We start from the raw sequence: 22,232 nt of genomic DNA on the forward strand, positions 1-22,232 counted from the left end.
CTCAGGGAGACCAGGGTGTACCAGACCCATAAAAGTACATGGAAGAGAAGTCTGGTGACTGCTGCTACTGCTGATACCACTGTCAAAGGACGCAGTAGGGTTCAGCAGCTGGAATGTACATTCTTACACTGACCAAACAGATGTCCATGCAGCGCTTAGGTCTCTGACTCAGTCCGATATTGGGATCATGATTAGCACAGAACAGCAATACGAGACTAACGATTGCCTGAAGGCTAGAAGCTCTGGCACTGCCTCACGTCCCTGGAGGCGAGGCAAGAGGAGAGGCAAGAGGAGCAACAGTGCCTCCATTTGCAGAAGCAATGGGTTTGAATGGGTGAATGATGTTGTTTGGCCACGGCCAACAGATGTGTTTGACTGGGCATTTCCACTGCCTGGTGTACTCCCTTCCTGACAGCTAAGCAATACTCGGGCTGTAGCATCGGGCAAAGTTGTGCCCATCAGTACAGCCACAGCAGCTTTTGAGGAGAGCTTTCCTACCCCTCACCTGGTTCCACAACTCAGCTAATCGACAACTGCAGCACCTGTGAGACTCCTCCTGTGAAGAAAACACAAGGATTTCTTTTTGGTCTCCAGTTTGGCCAGGGCCATGGTCTATACTTGACTTCTATTAGGTCTATACCGGGGGGCTGCTGCCTCTGGGATTTGCCGTCGTTCCTCTGTATGGCCAGACCCTCCTCCCACCAAGTAAGATTCTGTTCTCACCTGTCTAGGAGCAGGCACCTGGAGCTGGTCAGAGAGAGAAAATCCGCCTGCATCTCGCAACGACCGACCTCGACAATCTCTCTTCAGTCTCCTCCGTTCCCGTTCCACCTGCACATTGGATAGGAGAAAGGGTCACAGAAACCTGCCACCAAACAAGGAGCAAAAGGGCCTCTGGACATCACGGCAAGGAGGTTTCTGCTCAGACTGTTCATTGCACCAGAGTGTGTTGGGGGCAAAAGGCACTCAAAGTAGACTATGGAAGAGAAAGACCAAGAGGAAACAGTTCCTGACACAAGAGGGTCAAATGTGTGTGTATGGGGACGCTGGGGCAAGAAGGGTGGTACCAGAGTGAATGTGCATTTGTGAAGGCAATGGGGTGCCAGAAGAGAGAGAAAATACAAAAGCGTGTGTCCACAGGGGGAATCGGGAGAGGGAAGGAAACAAGCAGAGGACCCCAAAGTGCTGTCTGTGGCAATGTGTTGTGTTCCAGAGGACCGTGAGGCTTTGCAGAGGCAGTGAAAGCCTGTTTTACCTGCTCAAGAGTCCTCTTGAGCTCAGCACTGAGTTGCTTCAGCTCAGTCTTCTCAAGCTCCAGCCTTGCAACTGCTTGCTGCAGACGTTCCAGCCGCTGCAACAGGAGTCTCTTCTCTGAGAGCCATGATAGCTGCTCCCCTTCTGCAACAGCCTGCTGGGTATTCAGAGAGGAGATTATGTGCGCTGGTGCCACATAAAGGTTAGAAGAGCCAGAATCAACAAGGCGGGGAGAGTGACCGGACGCAGGAATGCACAGTGCTAAGTCCCTTCTTCTCCTGGTCCACAGACCAAAACAACATGCCCTCTTCCTAGGGGCCCTCCTCCAGATCACGTTGGTGAAATCCGAGGCAAATTTGCCGTCGTGTTTTTTTGGACTGCGGCACAAGTACATCCTGAATGCGCAATGAAGCCTTTAACCTGATCAGGCAATGGTACCAATTCCATTATTTTCAATAGACTGGAAAAGATGGACCTCAGAAATCTAAATCTCTGAAAGCATCTTCTAAGCACCATCAGCATAGCTGCTGTTCAGCCATCGTTCCGCTAAGTTTAGTATATTAGTCTGGTCAACTGTGCCCTTTCCTTTCCACGCCAAATCCTAACCACAACACGTTGGCTAAGCTTGCCTAGATAGGAGAGAACCGATTACCCATCCCCCACTTTTGGACTTGAGTTAATTTTAGCAGCAAGCTCCATAGTTCTTTCAGTAGTTCTGGGCTTGGCAGAAAACATTCCAGCAGGTGAATGGTCTCTGGCCAGAGCTACACAGACAGGCAAGCCTGCTGGCTGCAATCCTAGTTTCTTTGGCCAAGCAGGTCATATATTTATGGGAATATATATTCCCATATCTTTATGGGAAACATCATTAGAATCCTTTAGAGACATTTTAGTTGACTGATGATCAATCACGCTGCCTACCTGATGATGAAACCGGTCCGTGTCCCTCTCTGTAACCTTACTCTGCAGGATGGCTATTTCTTCCCTCAAAGTCCCATTGGCCTTTTCACTCTTGGTAAGGGCAAGAGTCAGTGCTTGTGCCTTCTCTTTCCATTTGGCTTCTTCACTTTCAGTCTGCTTCAAAAGAGCGGTCACCCGCTTCAATTCTTCCCCCTTTGCTTTCTGCTCATCTTCCAGTTGCTGGGTTAGCTCCTTCTGTCTTTGCAAGGCATGCTCTCTCTCCTGGAGAACTCTCCTCTTCTCTGCTTCCTCTTCCTCCCATTTTTGGAGTTTCTGGATTTGTTTCTGCAGGCTGTCCTCTCCATCTTTCCATCGCAAAGCTGACGTTAATTGTTTCAGTTCACTCTGCCTCCTAAGCTCTTGTTCTCTCCTTGTCAGAGTCTTCTCTAAATACCTGACTCTGTCTCTCTGGTACTTGATCTCTTCATCCTTCTTTGTCAGAGCCTGCTGAACATGCTGGAGATCTTCCTGAAGAGCTCTTATTTCCTCACCTTGAGCCTTGGTCTCTCGTTCCCTCTCACGCAAGGCATCTTCCAGGAGCTTCTCTCGCTCTCGGTGATGTCTAACCTCTTCATGCTGCTCGGTTAGCCTAAGCTGCAAATTCTGCAAGGTCTTCAGTTCTTCTTCTTGGTGCTGGAGTTTTTGCAGAAGAGTTTCATTGTCTTCATCTCTCTTCCTCACCACTTCCTCAAGCAGATTCACCTGCTTCTGGCACGATGCTAGTGCTACTTCCATGCTTTCGCCACGAAGCCGGAACATGTTAATTTGCTCTGTCTGCTTGAGGAACTCCAAGTGGTTCTCCTTCAATATTTGGCTCATTTTGTCTAGGTCCTGCTCTAGACTCTTGGCCTGCTTGCCTTCTAACTCCTTCTGCTCTCGAAGCTCCTGCACATGCTCTTGCAAAGACACTATCTCTTGATCTCTAGCTTTTAGAGAAGATTCAGCATATTCTAGTTTTTGCAGCATACCTTTAGTCTGCATTGCTGCCTCCTCCTTTTCCTGTTGAAGCTTAGAGATAGCCTCCTCCAGAACCTCTATCTTTTTTTCTCTTTCTTTCACAGTCAGTTTTGTTGCTTGAAGATTCGTTTGCTCAGCTTCATGCTTTTCCTCCTTTTCCTTGCATGCCTCATGTTGCTTTCTAAGGGACAAAATTTCTTGCTCTTTTTCCTTTAGTGCCACTTGAAGGTGCTGCAGAATTTCCTTCTGCCATTCAGAGTCTTGTTGTTGTTGTTTTTGGAAGGTCTCAATCAGTTCCTTCTGAGAGTCAATCATTAAATCCTTTTCTTTCAGTATTGCCCTAGTGTGTTCTAAGTCTCGGTGCAAGACATTCATCTGTTCTGTTTTTTCCTCACAGCTCCTTGCTTGTTCCTTTTGGATGTCTATGAGTCTGTCCTTTTCTTTTGAGGTCTGCTCCAGTTGGTCACGGACAGTCCTCAACTGCATCTCCATGACTCCTTCAGCTTCCTGGATTTGCTTTTGTTGTGACTCAAGCTCTTGATCTTTTTTAGATAAAGAAAGCATCATCTTTTCTACTTTACCACGAAGCTCTTGCAGGTACCCCTCTTGCTCTTCCTTGTACTGCTGCAAGAGTCTTAACTGATCCCTTTGAGAATCACACTCACTCTCTCTGTCCTTAAGAACTGCCCTCAGGTGTTCAAGGCTTGCATGCAGAGGTTTCACCTGTGCTCTCTCCATTTCCAGTTCTTGGATCTGCCGAGTCAGAGACATAAGCTCTATGTTTTTCTCCTTCAAGTTTCCTTTCATATGATCAAGATCCGCCTGCAGGTTTCTCACTTGTGATGCACCCTGTTGTTCTAGAATCATTATTTTCCCCTCCTGGAACTTGATCGCCTGGTCTCTCTCCTCCAGCTCTTTGCTCATCTTGCTGACAGCAGTCCTCTGCATTTCTCGCTGCTTCTCCAGGTCCCGTATCTGTTCTTGCTGGGATCTGATCTCCCGATCTCTCTCTTCCAAGTCTTTGCTCATTTTGCTTACAGCAATCCTTTGTTTCTCCTGCTGCTTCTCCAGGTCCCGTATCTGTTCTTGCTGGGATTCCATCTTCTCTTTTTTCTCTGTTATGTCCTTAATAACCCCATCGAGAGTAGTTTTATGCATTTCTTTCTGCTTTTCCAGCATTCTCATCTGCTCCTGGTACAACTTCATTTCTCCCTCCCTCTCTGACAGGAGGGCAGTCATATGAGTGACAGTCTCCTGCAAAGCTTTTCCCTGGGCTGCCTCTTTCTGGAGCATCTGGATTTTCTCCCGCTGCGCTTCCACTTCCTCATTTTTCGTTTTTAAGATAGACAATGTAGTTTGAAGTTCTTGTTCAAGGCAGTGATTCATATCTGTTGCTGTATTTGCTCGCGTTTCAGAGGCTGTGACTGAGTCCTGAAGAAGGTTTATCTCCCACACCAGTTCTTCTTTAACTGCTTGCAGTCTCTCCCATTCATGCTGCAAAACAGTGAGAAAAAGATTCAATAGTTCCGTCGATATATGTTTGCTTGTCATACTAGATTTGAACTCCCGCTTCAGCGGCAGTCAAGGGCTGCCCCCTCTCTCCCTGCCTCTCAGGATGTTGGAAGCCTTTCCTGTGCCACCCTGTAGGTTGCATCTTTCCCAGCTTACTCAGCCAGTCCCATCTTCCTTTTGGCCCTTCTCTGAACCTCTTCTGGCTCTAGTGTGTTCTTTTGGGCAGGAGCCACCAGAACTGCAGTCAGGATTTGAAGTCCAGACTAAGCATGATTTAGGCAGTGGCATGATGATATTCTCTCTATTAGGGAGGAAGGGAAGAGAGAACAACCCCAACATTTGATTTCCCACTTTGGGGTTTGGTTGGGGCTTTTTTTGGACCTCTACTCTGTAGAGTTTTCATGGTACCATCCTCTAGAACCCCACTGTCCCCTCTTGAAGGAGTAATGGTCAGACCACAGTCTGTCATTCTGTGGTTGAAATAAGGACGAGTTTTCCCCTTGCAGGCGTACATATTTATCTGGATCAGCACTTTTGTTTCTCAAATTCCTCTATTTTTTTTCCCCACTGTCTGCTCTCAGGTGGGCAATGTTGAACGGCTTTCTATTATTAGCAAACTTTATCTTCTCACCCCTTTCTCCAGAGCCAGACATTTGGAAATCTAAATACGGATTTGAACAAAAATAATTGCCCAAACCATGCAATGTAAATAGAGACAAGTTTGAAAATTACTTTGACTAAAGCTTCAAGGGCAGAAACCTTCAGCATTGAGGAAAACAAACACCCTGAATCATAACCAAGTTCTCTATGACTACAGCATCTTTTCCTGTTTATTCAGAAGAATGCAATTGGAAAAGTGAAAAGTGGCAGGAAAGCAAAAGTCTGGGAAACAAGGAACGATGAGCGGAAGGAAGGGGAAAATGAGGGAAACTTGGTCAGCATTTGCGTACTCTGTATCTTCTCAGATTTGGACTGAACCTGTACAAGACCAACCAAAATCAGCTCTCCACTGGAAAAAGTTGCTCCTTAGAAGTATTAACAGAAGGCCAAAAAATAGGTAAGAAATGGCCCTCTGTGGCATCTGCCAGCCTCACCAGGACATCCTTTCTTTGCTTCTCAGTGCTCTCGAGTTTCCTTTCCAAAGACACCACCTCTTGACGCAGCGTCATAGCCTCCTTCTTTAGAGACTCCTCGGAGGCTGCTAGCTGCGATGTCAACTCTTCCACCTCAAGTAAAACATAACAAAGCGGTCAAAGACTACAGCTTGTCACTGTCAGCCGTATCACGTACTGTGAGGAAAGGGAAAGAACAACTTTACATTTCACCCTGTCACAAGAGTACCAGATTCACAATGGATACAGCTGACTTGTTTAAAAATCTAAGTGGGTCACCACGTTCAGCTGAAAAACCACCGTAGAAAGCAAGACCAGCAGAAATCCATTCTGATGATTACTGGCAAACAGGCAAAAGGACTAGCCCATCTGTCCAGGGCAGCAGGTGAGATTCAGCTGGCCAGTAAGTCTCCTTCAGACCAGCTGAGATGGAGACCACAGTATGATGGCAGTCAGAGGGATTATCCCATCAGCCTGCTGCTCTGCAATGGAAAGGCAAGTGAGAGACCACCTCTTTGATGACTGGAGGAGCTACTGCTGTTGCAGTCACCTGTTTTTGTAGACCATCCCTCTGCTGAAGAAGGATATTCATTTCCTCTTTGATGGTTTGGCTTTCCTCCCTCTGCCTCTTCTCCGCTGCTTTGATCTTACTCTGAGTTTCCTGCAGCTCTGCTTGCAGTTTTTCTGTGATGTTCTGTAAACACAAATGGAGAGCAAGCTACTGAGACCTGCCGTGCCATCAGGCCCAGCTTTTTTCTCTTTCTGTCCCAAAATCACATTCATTCAGCCACTTCTTTCTGCTTTTCTACCCAGCTCTGCTGCCGTTGTAACCCTTCCTTCCTGTTGCTGATCTCTGGAGCTTACCAGGCTCGGTGCTTTCAGTGCCTGCAGTAGTCCTTGCCTCCTCAGCTGCAGGACTTATGTTTTATTTCCTTGTTACTGCCCTTCACTCCGTTACCCGGCTCTCTCGGCTTACGTCCAATTGCCAACGGCCCGTTCCTTCAACCTACCCTACAAGTCAGACTTACCTGCCCAGTCTCTCGCTGCTCTTCCACCTCCTGCCTGAGCTGCTCCAGCTGCTGGCAGGCTTCTGTTAGTTCTCCCTGAGTTTGGAGCAGTGTCTCTAATAAAGCATTCTTCTCACGCTCCTTTTCCAGCAGGACCTGCACAGAAATAAAGAGAAGACGGGTTTAAACTTCCCATAAAAAAATTTGTGTGGTAAGACTCAAAGACGGATGGGCTCACCCATTCTCAAAGCACTATGCTGCTGGCCTCCTAGGTCATTATCTGCCCACTTGGAGGCACAGGTTCCTAAGTGAGATTGGCAGTATAAACATGGTCCATCCGTGACTGAATCTTCAACAACCTCTTAGTCATCGAAGGATCGATAAGGAGCCCAGAAGAGTAAAAAAAACCACACCCATTCTCCTTTCACAGTCTTTACCTCTTGCTTGGCATTTTCAACTCTAGTTCGTTCCTCTTCTTGTTGAGCTTGCATGGTAGCAACTTTCTGCTTCATATCAAACAGCTTCTTCTCGTGCTCCCTTTCTGTCTCTGCCTTCTCCTTTTCCCATTGCTCCAGCATCTCCTGTAGCTCTGAATGGTGCCATTCCCACTCGCTTGCCTGATGAGAGGAGAAAAAGACTTCAAGATGGAGTCTCAGCCAAGCTCCTCAAAAAAAGGTGAAGCTTCCTGCCTCCCACAAACCCCCACCTCAACAGGGCACAGTAGTGGCTTTGGGCCCTCCATAAATCACGTCCTATCAAGGAACTTAAAAGGAGGGTCAGCAGGTGGAAGAAAAGCAGATGTTACCTCCCCTTCTCGGATGGCTGCCTGTTTGCTAGCACCTCTCACCTCTGCATTTCTCTCCAGTCTCCGAGTCTCTATTTTCAAAGCTCAACTCCATTCTCATCAATGAAAAGATGCAGATGGACTGCAGGGTGAGAAAGAGGCCAGTACCCCGATGCCCTAGTCACAAGGCAGGCCACGAACTGAACTACCAGGAACAAGGGGCCTGTTCTATATGCTTTAAGCCCAAAGATACTACCTCTGTCAAGCATGAAAGGACAGAAAGAAAGGAACAAAGTTCCCGCGACTGCAGTTGGCAGGAATGCTAGGAGTCGACCTCATGGTAGATAGGAATCTGGTAAGATCCTCCCCCTTTGCTGCCACGCTTTGGGTGGGGACCACCCAACCTTCTGTTGAACTCGTCTTAGGCCCACACTGAATCTGTGGCTGCATTTACTGTCCCAGCATAGTCCTGTGGATCTTCACGTGCCCTCAAGTACAAGCCATTGGCTCTGCTGCCTGGCCTAGCAATGTGTGGCCTATGACAGGTGATTGCTGCCGTTTCACACGCTCTTCTAAAGCCAGCCCACAAAGCTTGCTTGAAGAATTCAAAAGCATATTGTTTCCTACCATGTCTTGCAGGAGCTTCCTTATTTCCACTTCATGATCGGTTTGCCGACGCCTGAGGGTTTTGTCATACTGCTGTTCTGTCCGCAAGAGCTGTTGCGCCATGCTTTCCCGTTCCTGCCTCATCAGAGATCTCTCTGCTTCCAGCTCCCGTTGAAGGCACTTCACTTCCCCTGCAAACACGACAAATGGCAAGATTCAGTGCCTACACAAACAGTGGTTCTGACTTTACTAACCTTAAGGCATTTGAATTTCAGTGTAGGAGGGATCTGTCTCCAGCTCCTTCACTCCCCAGAAGCACTGCAGACAGAGAGCTATTTTTATAACATCCTCCCGAGGCAGGGGGATCGCCAGAAACAATGCACGTGAGGCTCTCACCTTGTATCACCTCCTTGGCCTGTGTGACTGTGTGAAGGCGGATTTCAAGCTGACTCCTGGCGATCTCCAGCTCAGCTAAGTGCTGCTGAGCCTCCAACCGGCTGGATTCCAGGGTCTCCTTCACTGACCTACAAGTTGCAAATACGGAGAGAAATGAATTTCTGGCTCCTGACACCCACAGGGAGTTATTCCAGTAAGAAGTGGTTCAAGATCCCTACCCCTGAGTACACAAAATGGGTTGCATGGAAACTTGGAGACAGAAAGCATATTTCTGCCATTTAAAATAGCAATGCAGGCCCCTCTGAGGGAATGCCCAGGCTTTACTTACGACCGAGCATAACACAGAAAGCCCAGCCGAATTTGATCTCAATAGCCGAATCTTAAATTGCTGTTGTCTAATCTATGACACACGGGTAGCTGTGCCCACAAACTCTGTGCCAGCAAGCAAAAGCCCAGCTTTTTTTCCCAGGCTCACAGCCCTTATATCATCAGCACTTCCAAGTTGCTCTGCAGGGGGACAGAATAAGAGTCGTTCCCTGTCTGACTCATGACTTCTTAATGCTGTTCATAGCATAGGTATAGGCAGGTAATTTTCCAGACTCCCTGTATGTAAAAGGGACTAAAGAAATACATTAGATGATATAGTAAAATCTCATGCTTGTAGCAGCATTTTTAAGAAACCTGAACTAGATGTTAGCTGAACAAGGACTACCTGAAAGGAGAGACGGGTATCCTTCGGTTTAAACTGTTGGAAGTTCAAAAGAAAAACTTGCTACTTTTCTTTAAGCATTGCTAAGTAGGCAGCAGCCCACGTGACTTGTCGCTCTTTCTAATGGAAGTTATAGTACTGCAGAGGCAAATTGTTACATCCATAGACTGCAACCAACTGCCGCGATTGACACACAGGATTCTGGAACCAGGAGCTGAAGACACCTCCCTGATCTCACACAGGGTCCTGTGTGCCACGTTCCTACAATACACAGCACTGCCTCACTAGTACAGGCATGCAATCAGGATAACATCCTTTGGGGTGAAGGGGCACCCGAGTGGTACGACAATAAAACCCACAACAGTAGGATTTCGCTACTTTGATGGACAATGGAGGATGTATCTTCAAGAAGGAGAACAAGAACATATCTCTGATTACGCCAATCTCTGGCAGTCCAAAGCAAATATGCTCCCTTTTAAGGTCAGTCTCTAAAACAGAACAGAAAAGATGATAGAGTCCAAAACTGTGGCAACAAAAGGCTCTTGAGAACAACATCTGGCAAGAATAGTTGCTACAGCCCAATAATTGACAAAACATAATTCAGCTGGATCAAATAAGAGAAGCTGGAGCTCAGAAGCAGCAGCAGCTCTCAAGAAACAGACTGCATCAAAATGGTGTTTATCAGCCTTGCTAACACCATACTCTGGAGTGGTAAAGCGTAAAAGTCAAGAAGCAAAACACTCTCTAAAATATCATTTGTACAGCTCTGCAAGTTCAGGAGTCTTCTAAGATAGACCTAGGAGGAGGACAAACATCTCCATACGTTGGGTTGGTTTTGGGGGTTTTTTTTGGAAAAGGAGAACTTCTCGCATTTGATCTTAGAAACCTGATGCAGCAGAAGGGCAGAATCTTGTTCCTTCCCTGTATAACTTCTCCATGACACCTGTCTCTAAACAGCATGTGGTGAGGAGTACAGGACGCAGACATCAATGATGGGCAAGAAGTCCCAAAGACTGGCGAGCATTCAAAAGTTCCCTGCTGCTGGTGTAACCAACTCTAGGTCCTGCACCATAGGTAACAAGTTAGCTTAGAAACAGAAGGCCCTCAAGGTGTTCAGCATGAGCCTCTAGCTTCACCCTAAATGGCAGTGTCCTACTCACAATGTCCGTACATAACAGCCTTGAATTCCAAAGATCCCACGTCAAACTACTTGATGAGCAAAGAAAGATCTATGTTCAAATACACAGAACAAGAAACAAAAACAAGAGAGAAGCTTCAGGTTTCAGCAAACGTCTCCATGGTTTAATTATTACTCAGTGCAGAGCCAAGGTACCAGATACTGAGGAATTGTGTCGGCTTGCTTTGGACTTCACATAGGAATGTGCAAGGGGGCAAAAACAGGAGCCCAAGGCTCAGGAGAGCTTTGTTAGCTTTAGCTGTCAGAAAAATAACATTCAAATTATGGTATACTGGTTTTGGGGTTTTTTGTTGTTTCCCCCCCCACACCCCCCCCGAGATTCTTCCGTTTTCTGTCCATGGAAGGTGAAAACATCTCAAAAGCGTACAGGATGCAATAAATCCCCGTGTAATGATTACCACCTTTATAATTACACACATGAAGTAATGTCCTGCCTAGGGTCTCCTCCCCGCCTTTACCTGGCCTCTGCCAGCTGCTCGGAAAGGCCTTGTCTGTCCCACTCTGTGGCTGCCAGTCGCACCTCTAGGGCAGCCTTCTCATGCACCAGCAATTCCTTCTCTTTGGACACCCTGGCCAGTGCGTGTCCTTGGCAAGAGGTCTCCTGGCGCAACTGCTCCGGACCACTGTTGGCTGACTCTTGCTGGCAGCAAACCTGAAAGTGAGACAAAATACAGTTAGAGTCCTTTCTCTGGAGTTCTGTGCAGAGCCAGCCAGTGCCAATTCTGAATCAGCTAGAGGAGAAAGAGCTCCTGTACTTTGGGCTGAAAGTTTAAGAGCATCCGCTGTATACCATGCTCATACCCTGGGCTGCCAAAAGACACTGGCACTGTTAACTTGAAAGGGATGTGTAAGGCCCTGCTGGGTTGCCTGGGACCAGAGAGCTCCTTCAGAACAAACGTACATACCCCAGACTACACGTTCTTATGCAAAAATACTACATTTTCCAGAACTGCCACCTTGCAAACTAATATTCTATCAGAATCCATTCCAGTGCTGGAAATTTTCAGGGAAGTTTGAGCAAAAGCAACTTTGTTCACTGAAGAAAGTGAAAATACACATGGTTCCTCCTTCTAGGGAAAAAAAAAAACAAAAACCAAACAAAAAGGAAGATCAAAGTGTCACCTACTTTAGTGTGTAAAGCAGTTGGATGCAATGAGGTGATGCTTGGCAGGGAAACAGCCCTTGTGGTGAGCAGTGTCCTTTAGGGATTTATGGAAGTCTGGCCAATGGGGCCAAAGAGATGGTAGACACTATTTGTGCAGCAGTTCATGTCAACAATACTGTTTACGTGTCTTACACAAAGAAGTTGTCTAATATACCTTGCTGGTATTCAAGTTTGAAGATTAACCGTGATTTTTTAGCTTTTTTCTTCAGTATAACACCTCTGCTGGGTATTTGCCAAACATACCACGTACTCCAAAACTAAGACTGTCTAACAGAGAACAGACCATCAGAAACAAAACAATTCTCCTCTCAAAGTTATCCCATAATACCCAAGATTGCACAGTATGAAATGGACACTTAAATGATGGCAAAGTTCCTAGTCTCCTCCAGTGATAACGATTCTCCCAAGCTCTTTTTCCACTGTACCGAAATCAGTTAGTCCAGAGTCAACAGTCTTGTGTCATCATCTATTTCTCCTCCTCTTCCTCAAAGCCTAGAGAGGCTCTAGCAATTCAAAGCTGCGTGTATGTCTTAAAATACAATTTCAACAATATCAAGATGTCATTCCCATTCTTAGCAGTACAAGATAGCAGACACTGACTTGCAGCTTTGTCCCGCCCTCTAGGCTCGAACAAATGGAAAACATCTCCCTTGACAAAAGCACTGCAGAATGCAACAGATACAGCTTAACTGAGCCAAGCAGCCAAAAGCCCCCCCAGAAAGCACCAGGTTTTTGGTCTCACCTGACTGAGTTTCTCTTGGGTTTCTGCCTTCTCCTCTGCCAGTATCCTCAGCCCGTGTGGGCTGATCACCATTTTCCAAGGAGAACAACAACATTGTCCCTGTCCCTTCTGCTTCCACAGAAACAGCATCTGTGGTGGTCTTGCTATCACAGCTCCCTCTCCCACAAGTGCTGCCTAGGAATAAGGTGGCCATACCTTTTGCAGTGCCATTGTAAGCTCATGGTTCTCTTGCTTCAGCAGATCCCTCTGAAGGTGCGATTCCTCTAGTGTCTCTCTCATGACTACCAACTCCCTCTGTAATAGCGACTGTTTTCCTTCCAGTGCATCTAAGTCCTTCACTCTATGAGAAGGTGAAAGACTAAGTTTTTAATGTAAAAACATTCTTATTTCCAAAACCAAGAGTATAGAATCACAGAATCATTTAGGTCGGAAAAGACCTTTAAGATCATCGAGGCCAACCGTAAGCCTAACACTGCCACGTCCACCACTAAACCACGTCCCTAAGCACCACAGTCCACACGTCTTCTAAATACCTCCAGGCATGGTGACTCAACCGCTTCCCTGGGCAGCCTGTTCCAATGCCTGATAACGCTTTGGGTGAAGAAATTTTTCCTAATATCCAATCTAAACCTTCCCTGGCACAACCGTAGACCATTTCCTCTCATCCTATCACTTGTTCCTTGGGAGAAGACACCAACACCCACCCCGCTACAACCTCCTTTCAGGTAGCTAACAGCTTCTTGCTTGTTAGTTCTCTCTCTCCTCTTTCATACGTTGTATATAAGACTTTCCAAAGGTCTTCTTTCGGTAAGGCAGATGTTTAAGTCCAGATTACTAGTCACACAATTACTTTTGCCTTCAGCAGTGAATTGATGAAAAAGCTTGCAATCTATTCGGGGAGATGTGTATGAATTTTCAATCCAATGATCATAGGATCACAGGATGATTCAGGTTAATATGACTCATGTTGCCAAAATGGCACTTCTTGCCCCAAAGGCTTTCTGTACTCAGTCTTGCAAGGAGATGTCAGTACAGAGGTGCTAGGTTGCTTATGACGGTCCTGTGCAAATTCCTCCCAATTCCTTTAGCACAGCCCTGGGTAGCAAAAGGGCTGTACAGGAGACAGACCTCTCTTTATGCTGGTCTCAATTTCTCACCAAGAATCAGTTTAACAGCAAAAACACTGTAATGTGCAAGACCTTTTCCAGTCTTGTCTTACTCAGAAGAGCTTCTGTCAGTCAGACAGTTTTTCCTATCCATTCTGTTGAAGGCAATAGTTTGACTAGGGACAGAAACAAGGCTGTGCAGAATGAGTGTGTTTTGAACGTGGACGCAGCCCATCTATGAACCCAAGAAGCAGCCACAAAAGATAATGTTGGTAACAGCAAAGTTTAAAACACATTTACCTGTTCTGAAGCTCCTTCTTCTCCATGTCCCCCTTGACTTGTAAGCACATCGCTTCCCAAGTCTTCTGGCTTATTTCCTGTTCCACTTGCTGCTGTGCCTGATCCTTTAGGACAGGTCTACCCAGAGGGATGGACTCCCAGAGCTGTATGCCAGAGCTTAGGCGGGAGCAGTTTACAAGTATAGATCCAGAAAGCCTCATGTGCTCTGCCTTCAGCTCTGACAAATCTCTGAAGAAGAATAAAGAAAGAGAGAACCTTCACACCGCCATCTTTATCAGCTGACTCCGTTTTGAAGCACGTAATTGCGCAACAGTAAATGCTGGCAGGAAAGACGACATCTTCGTTGGGGATGAATCATTCATCTCACACTTGGGGATCAGGACACATCTTGATAGTTGAGCAATGGGCCTATTTGATGGCTGAGGAATGAGTCTGTTTTCTCCTCAGAGATAAGAAGAAATGTATGGAACAGCCAGAAGGCTTCAAGAATTAACTAGCAGGTCAGGCATACGCCACACATTAAGGAAAGCTTAGAGTCAAATAAGGTAAATGGCTGACGGTAACCCAGAGTTTGAAATTGCATGCTGACACCAGAAGAATGTACCATTACAGCAACACTATTTTTGTTTGCATAGAAGGCAACTGTGAGAAAGGAACCTCAGAGCCCAACAAGAAGAAAACAATCACAAAAAGGAGGCATCAAACTAAGCAAAATGAATTGAATAAATGCAATAATGGGGTAGAGAAGCTATTCTTTCTCTCAGCAACATTGGTACAGGAATAACCAGATGCAAACTGACCAGAATAAACGTAAGCTGGAACCGAGAAGGAAAAAAAAAAAAAAATCATGAACGATCTTTCCATCAGGAGCAGTGGGAAAAGAAAGCCGGTGAGATTTAAGGCAGATTTTAATCGCTCCATAAAAGGGACGGCTCTCCATGCTGCACGCGTATCTGTGGTGAGTCTCTTCCAACGTGTCCACATATGCCTGTGTCTGTGTTAATATGCCCAAACATCAACATAGTCCAGTTGATCTGTTCAGGGCCTCTGCACTGCTTATAGCCCAAGCCCCCCAGTTTTATCTGAAAATTAGCACCAAACAAAATGATTCTGAAAATAGCCTAAAGCACGCTTAATGGCATTGCTTCAGACTACCAAAGGAGAAACCCTATCTTTAGCTGCAACTAAAGTAACATCAAGGCTCAAAAAGCAGGTGTGAAGGGAAGCTACATTTCTTCTGCAAGAGATCTAGCCTTAACTTCTCCTCACCGGTCAGTGGCAGCCTTCATTTCCAGGAAATGACAGTGGAAGTTTACCACCTGATGCTACAGGCTGAGTAGACGGTTACGTTCACCTCTTAAGTAGCTGTCATAACGCTAAACATGCAAAGACAAAAAGAAATGCCAATTCAGCCTTCGCCGTCACTGTACAAGTCTTTCAGATAGGAGAGAGTACAACCACCATCACCAGGTCTCCTTTAATAACAATTCCGACAGGGGCATCAAGGATTGAACAGGCACCACATAAGCATCCTCGGTAGACCTGCCACCTGACTTCAAAGAAGGGAACATCCACACCACTTCTCCTGCAGGAGTGGATAGCAGCAAAGCAAACTGATGACTCATGACTCATCATCTCGCCTTGCAGAGGTGTCTAGCAGTCTTGGTGGCGGAAGACAAAAACAAGTCCCTCCAAGACCAGTGTCAGGTTGGCTTACAACAGGCTATTGGTAGGGGAGGCCTGTCTTGTTCTTCTGTTGGCTGCTCTGCATGTGGAAACACACAGACCTCTCTGGTCTCCACTGACGTGGACAGAGATTTAGGAACTATTAAAAAGACGAGCGTTCATGTGGGACTGCCCTACAGTGTCCAGCAACAGCAAGCATTTGCCTTTAAGGCCGAGCAGTATGGTCACAGCAGGTGGGCATCTTCCATCACCACAATTTGCTGACGCTCCTCCATCTCACACCCCCGTCTTCTGCTAGTCAACACCAATACAGCCCCAGTGTAGCCACAACTTTCACACAGCAAGTCCTCCATGCCAGAAATAAAATGCATTCACCTTCCGCTCCGGCATCACGCCTGACATTCCCATAGCCTATCCTTACCTCACATTCATTGCACCGTTCAACCTCCTTCAATTCCAGCTCCTCCCGGGCCTTCATCCAATCCGCCGTCAGTTTTCCAACATCTTCTTTGAGGGCTGAATTAACCTCATTTGCTTTATCTAGGTGCTCCCACAGGAGAGTGTTCACTTCTGCCAGATTCTCACATCTTGGAAAGAAAGAAACAGCAATGAGGTCACTGAACAACTGCTAGCCACAAGCAGCATCCCCCCGATTTTCCAGCTCCTTCAACACCGACTTTGTTGTCAAACGGAGAAGTAGTAAAAGTGCTTTCTAGGATTAAGTAAGACCTCTCTGTTAGGGCAAACTCAGTTGCTTCTCCTTGCTTTGAGCCTTCAGTTTCCATCTACAATTTCGGTTCCCCCTTCCTCTTCAACTTTGATGGTGCCCGCAGTTAACGTCTTGCCTCCCCTTCATGCTGTCCAATCACTGGATGCATCATCTTTCTCTATCGTTGTCCTGACCACCTCTCTTCTGCAGAAAGGACTCCAAGTTGCCATGGCCTTTTCCCTTGCAATGTTGTACCCACCGCTGCCCTCACCTTCTTGTTAAGCCTCTCCCTGTCCTTGTCCTATACGCTGCGTAAGACTTCTAGCAAAGACCCCACCTTATTGATCCAGTAAACCTCCCACCACAAAGACAGCACCACATATGTAGGAGAAACAGCTTTACATGAAACCTTCAACCGAAAACTGAAAAGTCAAGCACTGCAGGCTAATGACTTTGGGGCCACAGACTAATATCCCACCCAGGCAACATTTCATGAACAAAATTTCAAGAACTGCTGCCCTGTGAACAAGCACAAAACTCAGCTTCCGGATCAAAACGGGAGCTGTGCTTCTCCCACCTTAGCTTGCAACATGCATAACACACCACACAGATGACTTTTACACCACACACAATTTATCTCTTGGGCAGAGGAAGAAAGAAAAGCAGGGAAAGAAATGTGGCAGAAGATGCCTGTGGTGCCAAGTGCTCTACTGGAGGACTCGGATACACGCACAGGATATGCTATTCAGGTAAAACCAAACCGGAAAGCTCCTGCGCCATGAAATGTTCAGGCTGCCAGGGTTTGATTCTCAACCTAAAATGGGGCTCTGCTGAGGAGCTCACCTACAGAATCATAGAATAATTTAAGCTGGAAAGCAACCTTTGGAGGTCACCCGGAACAACCTCCCACTCAAAACAGAGCCATTTTACCTTTGATGCTCCTCTTCCAACTGAAACAGTGCTTTCTTCAGGCGGCGGTCTTCTGTGGCTTCCCACCTGCCTGGAAGGGATCCCTTAAGAAGAAAGGAAATGTTTAGTCAAATTCTTGTGTTCCTTTCACTGCTGTTAGCGTCAATCGCTTTCCCCTCTGTTTCTTTGGTATCTCAGGAGCTCGTGGCTTCTTCCAGGCATAGCAGTGTCGTGACTACGGGGAGGAAGGGAGGGGAAGGGTGTTACTCAATGTGAGTAGCTCTCCTCAGTCTCCCACTGTTGCACTCTCACAGCTGGGCATCCTCAGCTCATGACCGTGAGTGCTCACTTAGACTTGAAGCCTGGGAATACTCTCCTTCTCTCCTACCCTTCATTTCCTCGGTTTACGTTAGCCGTGAAGCAGATAGAAAAGCACAGAGCCAGCGCTGTACGTTGAACGTCGGCATTCTTGCCTTCCAAAACGCTCTTTCAACTGATTCTTTTTCAGAGACAGCCATAGAATGTAACAGGCAGTATAGCCCTCTCCTGAGACCTAGGACAAATGTTACTCCAGCAAGTAATAAAGCACTCTTTCACAAACTTAAAATCCTTCTTGATAGGGTTTTCTGGACTGGCATTTCTGGGACTACTGGCTGCTCTAAGAACGGCAACTGGACAAAACACTGATGGGCAAACTTACAGTGCTTCTTTAAATCCTCAGCTGGCAAAATCTTGGTTTCCTCTGCCATTGCTTTGGGGAGCTTTTTGTCTGTGTTAACGAACGCTACGTACACTATCTTGAGTTAGCAACCTGCACACTCACCCCTCCTGCTTCCACGTGGTGCTCCAACTCTCGACACCAAGTCCGGTACTGCACTACCTAGACGGATACATAGAATGCAGATGAGCAAATGCAGCTTGTAACAGACTTGGCTCCTCCTGCATTAGCTTTTCTCCAAGTCTTCACAGCCCAAGCACAGTGCATTTCACAGTGCTGCTGATGCAGTCAACAAGAAGTTGTTATGATACAGGGAAGCTTCACTTTATCTAATATTAAAGAAATTGAGACAGGGTTGCTTTTTTGCAAACACTTTGCATGTTGTTCATAGTGCTCTGTGGAGCGTTGGGGGGTGTGTGTGTTTGGCCTGGAGCCACCCTGCCTGGGGGGTGTAGAATCAGGGGGTAGGTGGAATAGCGATAAGAGTCTATGGTTACTGTGCTGGTATGGCTAGACTGCTGAGGCAAAGGTTGTATCATCATCTTGGACACAGTAGCTGAGGGATGAAGGGGAAGATGTGACTGGTGGCTATACCACTATATTATGGTGTTTCTAACTTTTTTTTTTTTTTTTTCATGTGGGATGTGGGCCCTAGAGCTGACTTGGGCAAGGTGAGCAGGGATTGGTGGGCTGAAGGAGTGGTTATTTTTCAGGTGTTGCGTGCGGCTGGTCCAGTTCCAAGCAACCCCTGTTGTTCGCGTTTTACAGGTGGTGCGTCAGCCTCAAATTGGCAACCCAAATTGATGGAGGTGGGGTGGGCTGTCAAGGTAAAGGAGAGTGAGACGGGGATCAGTGTGGACAGGCTGAGGTTTTGAGCAGTACCTCAGCATGTGCCTTTTTGCTTGTGTTTTTGGAGGTGCCACACTTAGGCTTGGAGGGGCAATGCCACCTATTGAGGAGCGGTCCCGGAAGGTGAGGCATTGTATTGTGTGGTCACTGATTTGCAGTGTTTCTCTTTGGTTTTGCAGGTTCTGTGGGGGCTGCCTTTGGAAGCGGAGGAGTGTTTGAGGTGAGCTGGGTAGTAGGGAGCGCAGGGCTCGTGATTTCTTGCAAGCGCAAAGGTAACATTGTGTCTCTTGGTATCCTAGGTGCTGGAAGCAACAACCCACTGTGGAATCGGCACAGAGCGGGTGAGCAGCACGCCACAGCGCATTTGAGGTGGCGATTGTTGTGCAAAAGACCCATGTTGACCCACGTGATGCTGACTGATGGCATTGGTTGGTTTTGTTTTGCAGATGGTGGAGAGGAACCAGGTGACCGCATGTAGGAATAAGTGAGATTGTGTTGTACTTTGACGAGATGCAGCTGTGCCCTTGAGGCTTGTTACAGGTTCGCAGGAATGCAGCTGTGGCCTTGAGGCTTGTTACAAACAAGTCTGTGAAACTCAGAGGCAGAAAAATAAGGATGAGATTGGATACATCCCTGAAGGAGGAATTCACATGCACCAGCTTGAAGAACCAATAAGTAATGCTGAAGAGACACGTGGACAAAAGACAGTAGCCAATGAAATGGGCTTTGCTTGCTCGTGAACACTAAATCATATTATAAAAGGAATAGATTGTAAAAATAAAGGGTCTTCACTTGTCTTCGCCTGAACTCATATGCGGAGTCCGTGTCTCATTCCCTTCAACCGCAGGATGAATCCAGCAGGCTGAGTGTGGTTTTCCTTGTTGAGGATGGATTCGGACTTGCAGCACCAGAGAGGGGTCGGGGGAGGGAGGGTGCAAGGTTGGCAATTGCAGGAAGGGGTTTTAAAGGTAGTGCAGGGGAGATGGTGTTGTGGATGGCATGAGAGTGCACCTGTAAGAGCAATATGTTTATTGATAACAAAGTTTGATAGTAAATGCGACAGTGGTTTAAGGAGATTCGACAGCAAGCTATGCTTGATTATTTACTGCATAGGGGATGGGGTCAGACAAGACTCTCAGGGAGACTCTCCCGTTGAGTCACGAGGTTCAGAGAAGACCCCCTTGCCTTCTAAACTCCTCCTCAGAGAGGAGTCTAGTTGCAGCTGGATCCAACCCTAGTCCCAGACTCGGTCAACAGTTTATGTCTAAAGGATTATATATGCGTAATCGATCTTTTATATCACTAAGATTTCAAAGTTTAGCATGCTATTAGTCACTTACCGAGGACCTGTCGCAGCAAGGAACGTCTCAACCTCAAGGAGTAACCTTGAGAGGCGTCCCTACTGAGGGGGAGATCCTGGTGTGAGGCCCGCTGTCATGCAGGAGAGCTCAAAGGGCTCTTGGGCTGCTCGCTATTTATGGGGGTAAGATGATTAGCTCATAGGCATATTTACATAACAACTGCGTATGTTAGTTTCCTCCAAATTTGGCTTGAGTCGGACATTGACCAGCAGTGCGGTTAGGTGGACAGATTGCCATTCATTAGCCTTTGGCTATTGCATTGTTATCTGTCTCCCCTGAATTCATTTTGAGCTGGATGCATCCATCACAACCGCCACTGGTGATTATTGCTTGAGCAGGGTTATGGGGAAAGGTCAAGAGGTCGGGGGGATGACAGGGCGAGCACACCACCACACTCCGCCCCGTGACTATAGTCAATTCATCTTACCTTCACAGAGCGGCAGTACGGTCACCTCTTGCCTCTGTGCCGTAAATAGCACACTGATAGTTTGTGCGCCGGTAGATCTGTGGTAAGCAGACAGTGAAGCACCACTATTTGTAATACGTTAATTTGTATGCTTTGGGTGGTTGAAGTTGGGTTATTTATTTTATCGTGTACTAAACCTTTATATACAATAGAATAATAAGTAATAGACATATTAGAGTTAGTAAAATCACACCTGGGTGAAGCATAAGATTAAACGTTGCCGTTGCTGTCGGTGACCATCCAAGGAGGGTTTCTCAGCAATGGTGTTCTCCATCCTTCTTCACTCTTTCTGAGACATGGTGCATATCTTCTGTATCACGATGTGCATTGATTAGAGTTTCGTGTCCATTGTTTCGGATGCGTTCTAGTGGTTGACGCAGCTCATCGTGTCATAGCGGTTTCTTCACCAGTGTAAGATTCATTTCGATGGGAACAGGCCATAAATCTTGACTCAAGGTATAATTAGATTGTAGCAATTGATAAGATGTAACGGGAGCTGAATAATTAAAGTCGCATCCCATATTTTTAGTAAAGTTACAAACACACATATTTGAGTGATTACGTGTATCTACAGTAGTGGTATCTACGAATATAAAATCACAAAGGGTTCTCCTACAAATGCATCCATTCCCAACATATACAAGTACAATTTCAGGGGATTCATCAGCATGTATTTCAAAATGACAAACATTTTGTTCGGTGTCAAGACAAACGTCTCGGGCTTTGATAGTATTACTTTCACGATGCCATCCTGCAGGGTGCAGTAAGAGAAAAGAGAGACTTGTTTCAGCGGCAAGAATCCAAACAGGTTAGCCCGGTAAAAAGAAGGAAAAGTCCATTGTGCGCTAATTCTGTGTTTTGAGACCATCTGTAAAAGTTTAACGAGTGCGGCACGAGCAATCGTGGGTGAATGTTCATACCCCTGCAGGAGCCCGTTAGAGGTCTGTTGTACTACCTCCTAAGTGAAAGCAAACTTCTCTTTATCCTCCTCCTTCGAGGGAACCATAAAGAACATATCTTTTACATCTAGTGCCGCTGTCCTTGGGCACACAGCTACTTGCAAAGCAGCTGTTAAGTTCTCAATGTTCAGTACAGCAGCTGTTAGTGGGACCATATCGACTGTTAAATGCCACCTCCCATCCACTTTCCGAACCGGCCAGACAGGCGAGTTATAGGGGGAGTGGGTTCCGGAGATAATTTGTTGTTTCTCTAGATCGGGTATGACTTCAGAAATTCCATTTCGTGCCGCAGCAGAAATTGGATATTGTGGTACGTAGGCGATTTTTGACATGGGGAGCACAGGGGCCACGCAAAGCGCCCGCACCAGAGCCTCCCGAATTCTACTGGGGTTGGGATTAATATCTGAGCTGAATGACTGCACGCCGCCATTCGGCGGATACCGGGTTCATCTGTTTAAAACGGTGAAACCTAAAATACTGTCACGATGATCTCGAACCACAAAGCGAGTAGTCATCATGCATTTTTTTGCCCGGGAGCCATAAACTGACCTTGCCAGTTTGACGCTCGACGCTCCCTCCGTTCATGCCGGTAGTCTTAGCTCTTTGCCGTCCAGATCGCATGCCCGGCTTCTCGGCAACTTCTTGCGTTACTATTGAAATTTGTGCTCCCGTATCTATTAAAAACTTCACGAACTGTCATTGAGGACTGACTGGAATTAAAATGTATGTGCTATGGTCACTTATCCACTGATAAGCCTCCGCTTTCC

At 46.6% G+C, this 22,232-nt stretch overlaps 1 protein-coding gene across 1 annotated transcript in view; it reads right to left on the bottom strand.

The window, feature by feature from the left end:
* LOC309597899 (uncharacterized protein) overlaps positions 1 to 22,232 on the bottom strand; it is a gene marked incomplete at its 5' end in the record, with an annotated part of 29,138 nt that overhangs the window by 1,880 nt on the left and 5,026 nt on the right. The window contains 18 exons of the mRNA XM_082327890.1: positions 506 to 556; positions 724 to 831; positions 1,256 to 1,411; positions 2,176 to 4,665; positions 5,778 to 5,909; positions 6,346 to 6,489; positions 6,824 to 6,958; positions 7,240 to 7,419; positions 8,214 to 8,383; positions 8,589 to 8,716; positions 10,954 to 11,147; positions 12,598 to 12,742; positions 13,809 to 14,036; positions 15,078 to 15,107; positions 15,138 to 15,184; positions 15,916 to 16,081; positions 17,134 to 17,216; positions 17,936 to 17,992. Of these exons, the coding sequence (XP_082184016.1) occupies positions 506 to 556; positions 724 to 831; positions 1,256 to 1,411; positions 2,176 to 4,665; positions 5,778 to 5,909; positions 6,346 to 6,489; positions 6,824 to 6,958; positions 7,240 to 7,419; positions 8,214 to 8,383; positions 8,589 to 8,716; positions 10,954 to 11,147; positions 12,598 to 12,742; positions 13,809 to 14,036; positions 15,078 to 15,107; positions 15,138 to 15,184; positions 15,916 to 16,081; positions 17,134 to 17,216; positions 17,936 to 17,992 (4,644 nt within the window). The remainder of the gene's footprint in view (positions 1 to 505; positions 557 to 723; positions 832 to 1,255; positions 1,412 to 2,175; positions 4,666 to 5,777; positions 5,910 to 6,345; positions 6,490 to 6,823; positions 6,959 to 7,239; positions 7,420 to 8,213; positions 8,384 to 8,588; positions 8,717 to 10,953; positions 11,148 to 12,597; positions 12,743 to 13,808; positions 14,037 to 15,077; positions 15,108 to 15,137; positions 15,185 to 15,915; positions 16,082 to 17,133; positions 17,217 to 17,935; positions 17,993 to 22,232) is intronic.

Source organism: Platalea leucorodia (assembly GCF_965183815.1).
Source record: "Platalea leucorodia genome assembly, chromosome: 15".
Taxonomy (NCBI): Eukaryota; Metazoa; Chordata; class Aves; order Pelecaniformes; family Threskiornithidae; genus Platalea; species Platalea leucorodia.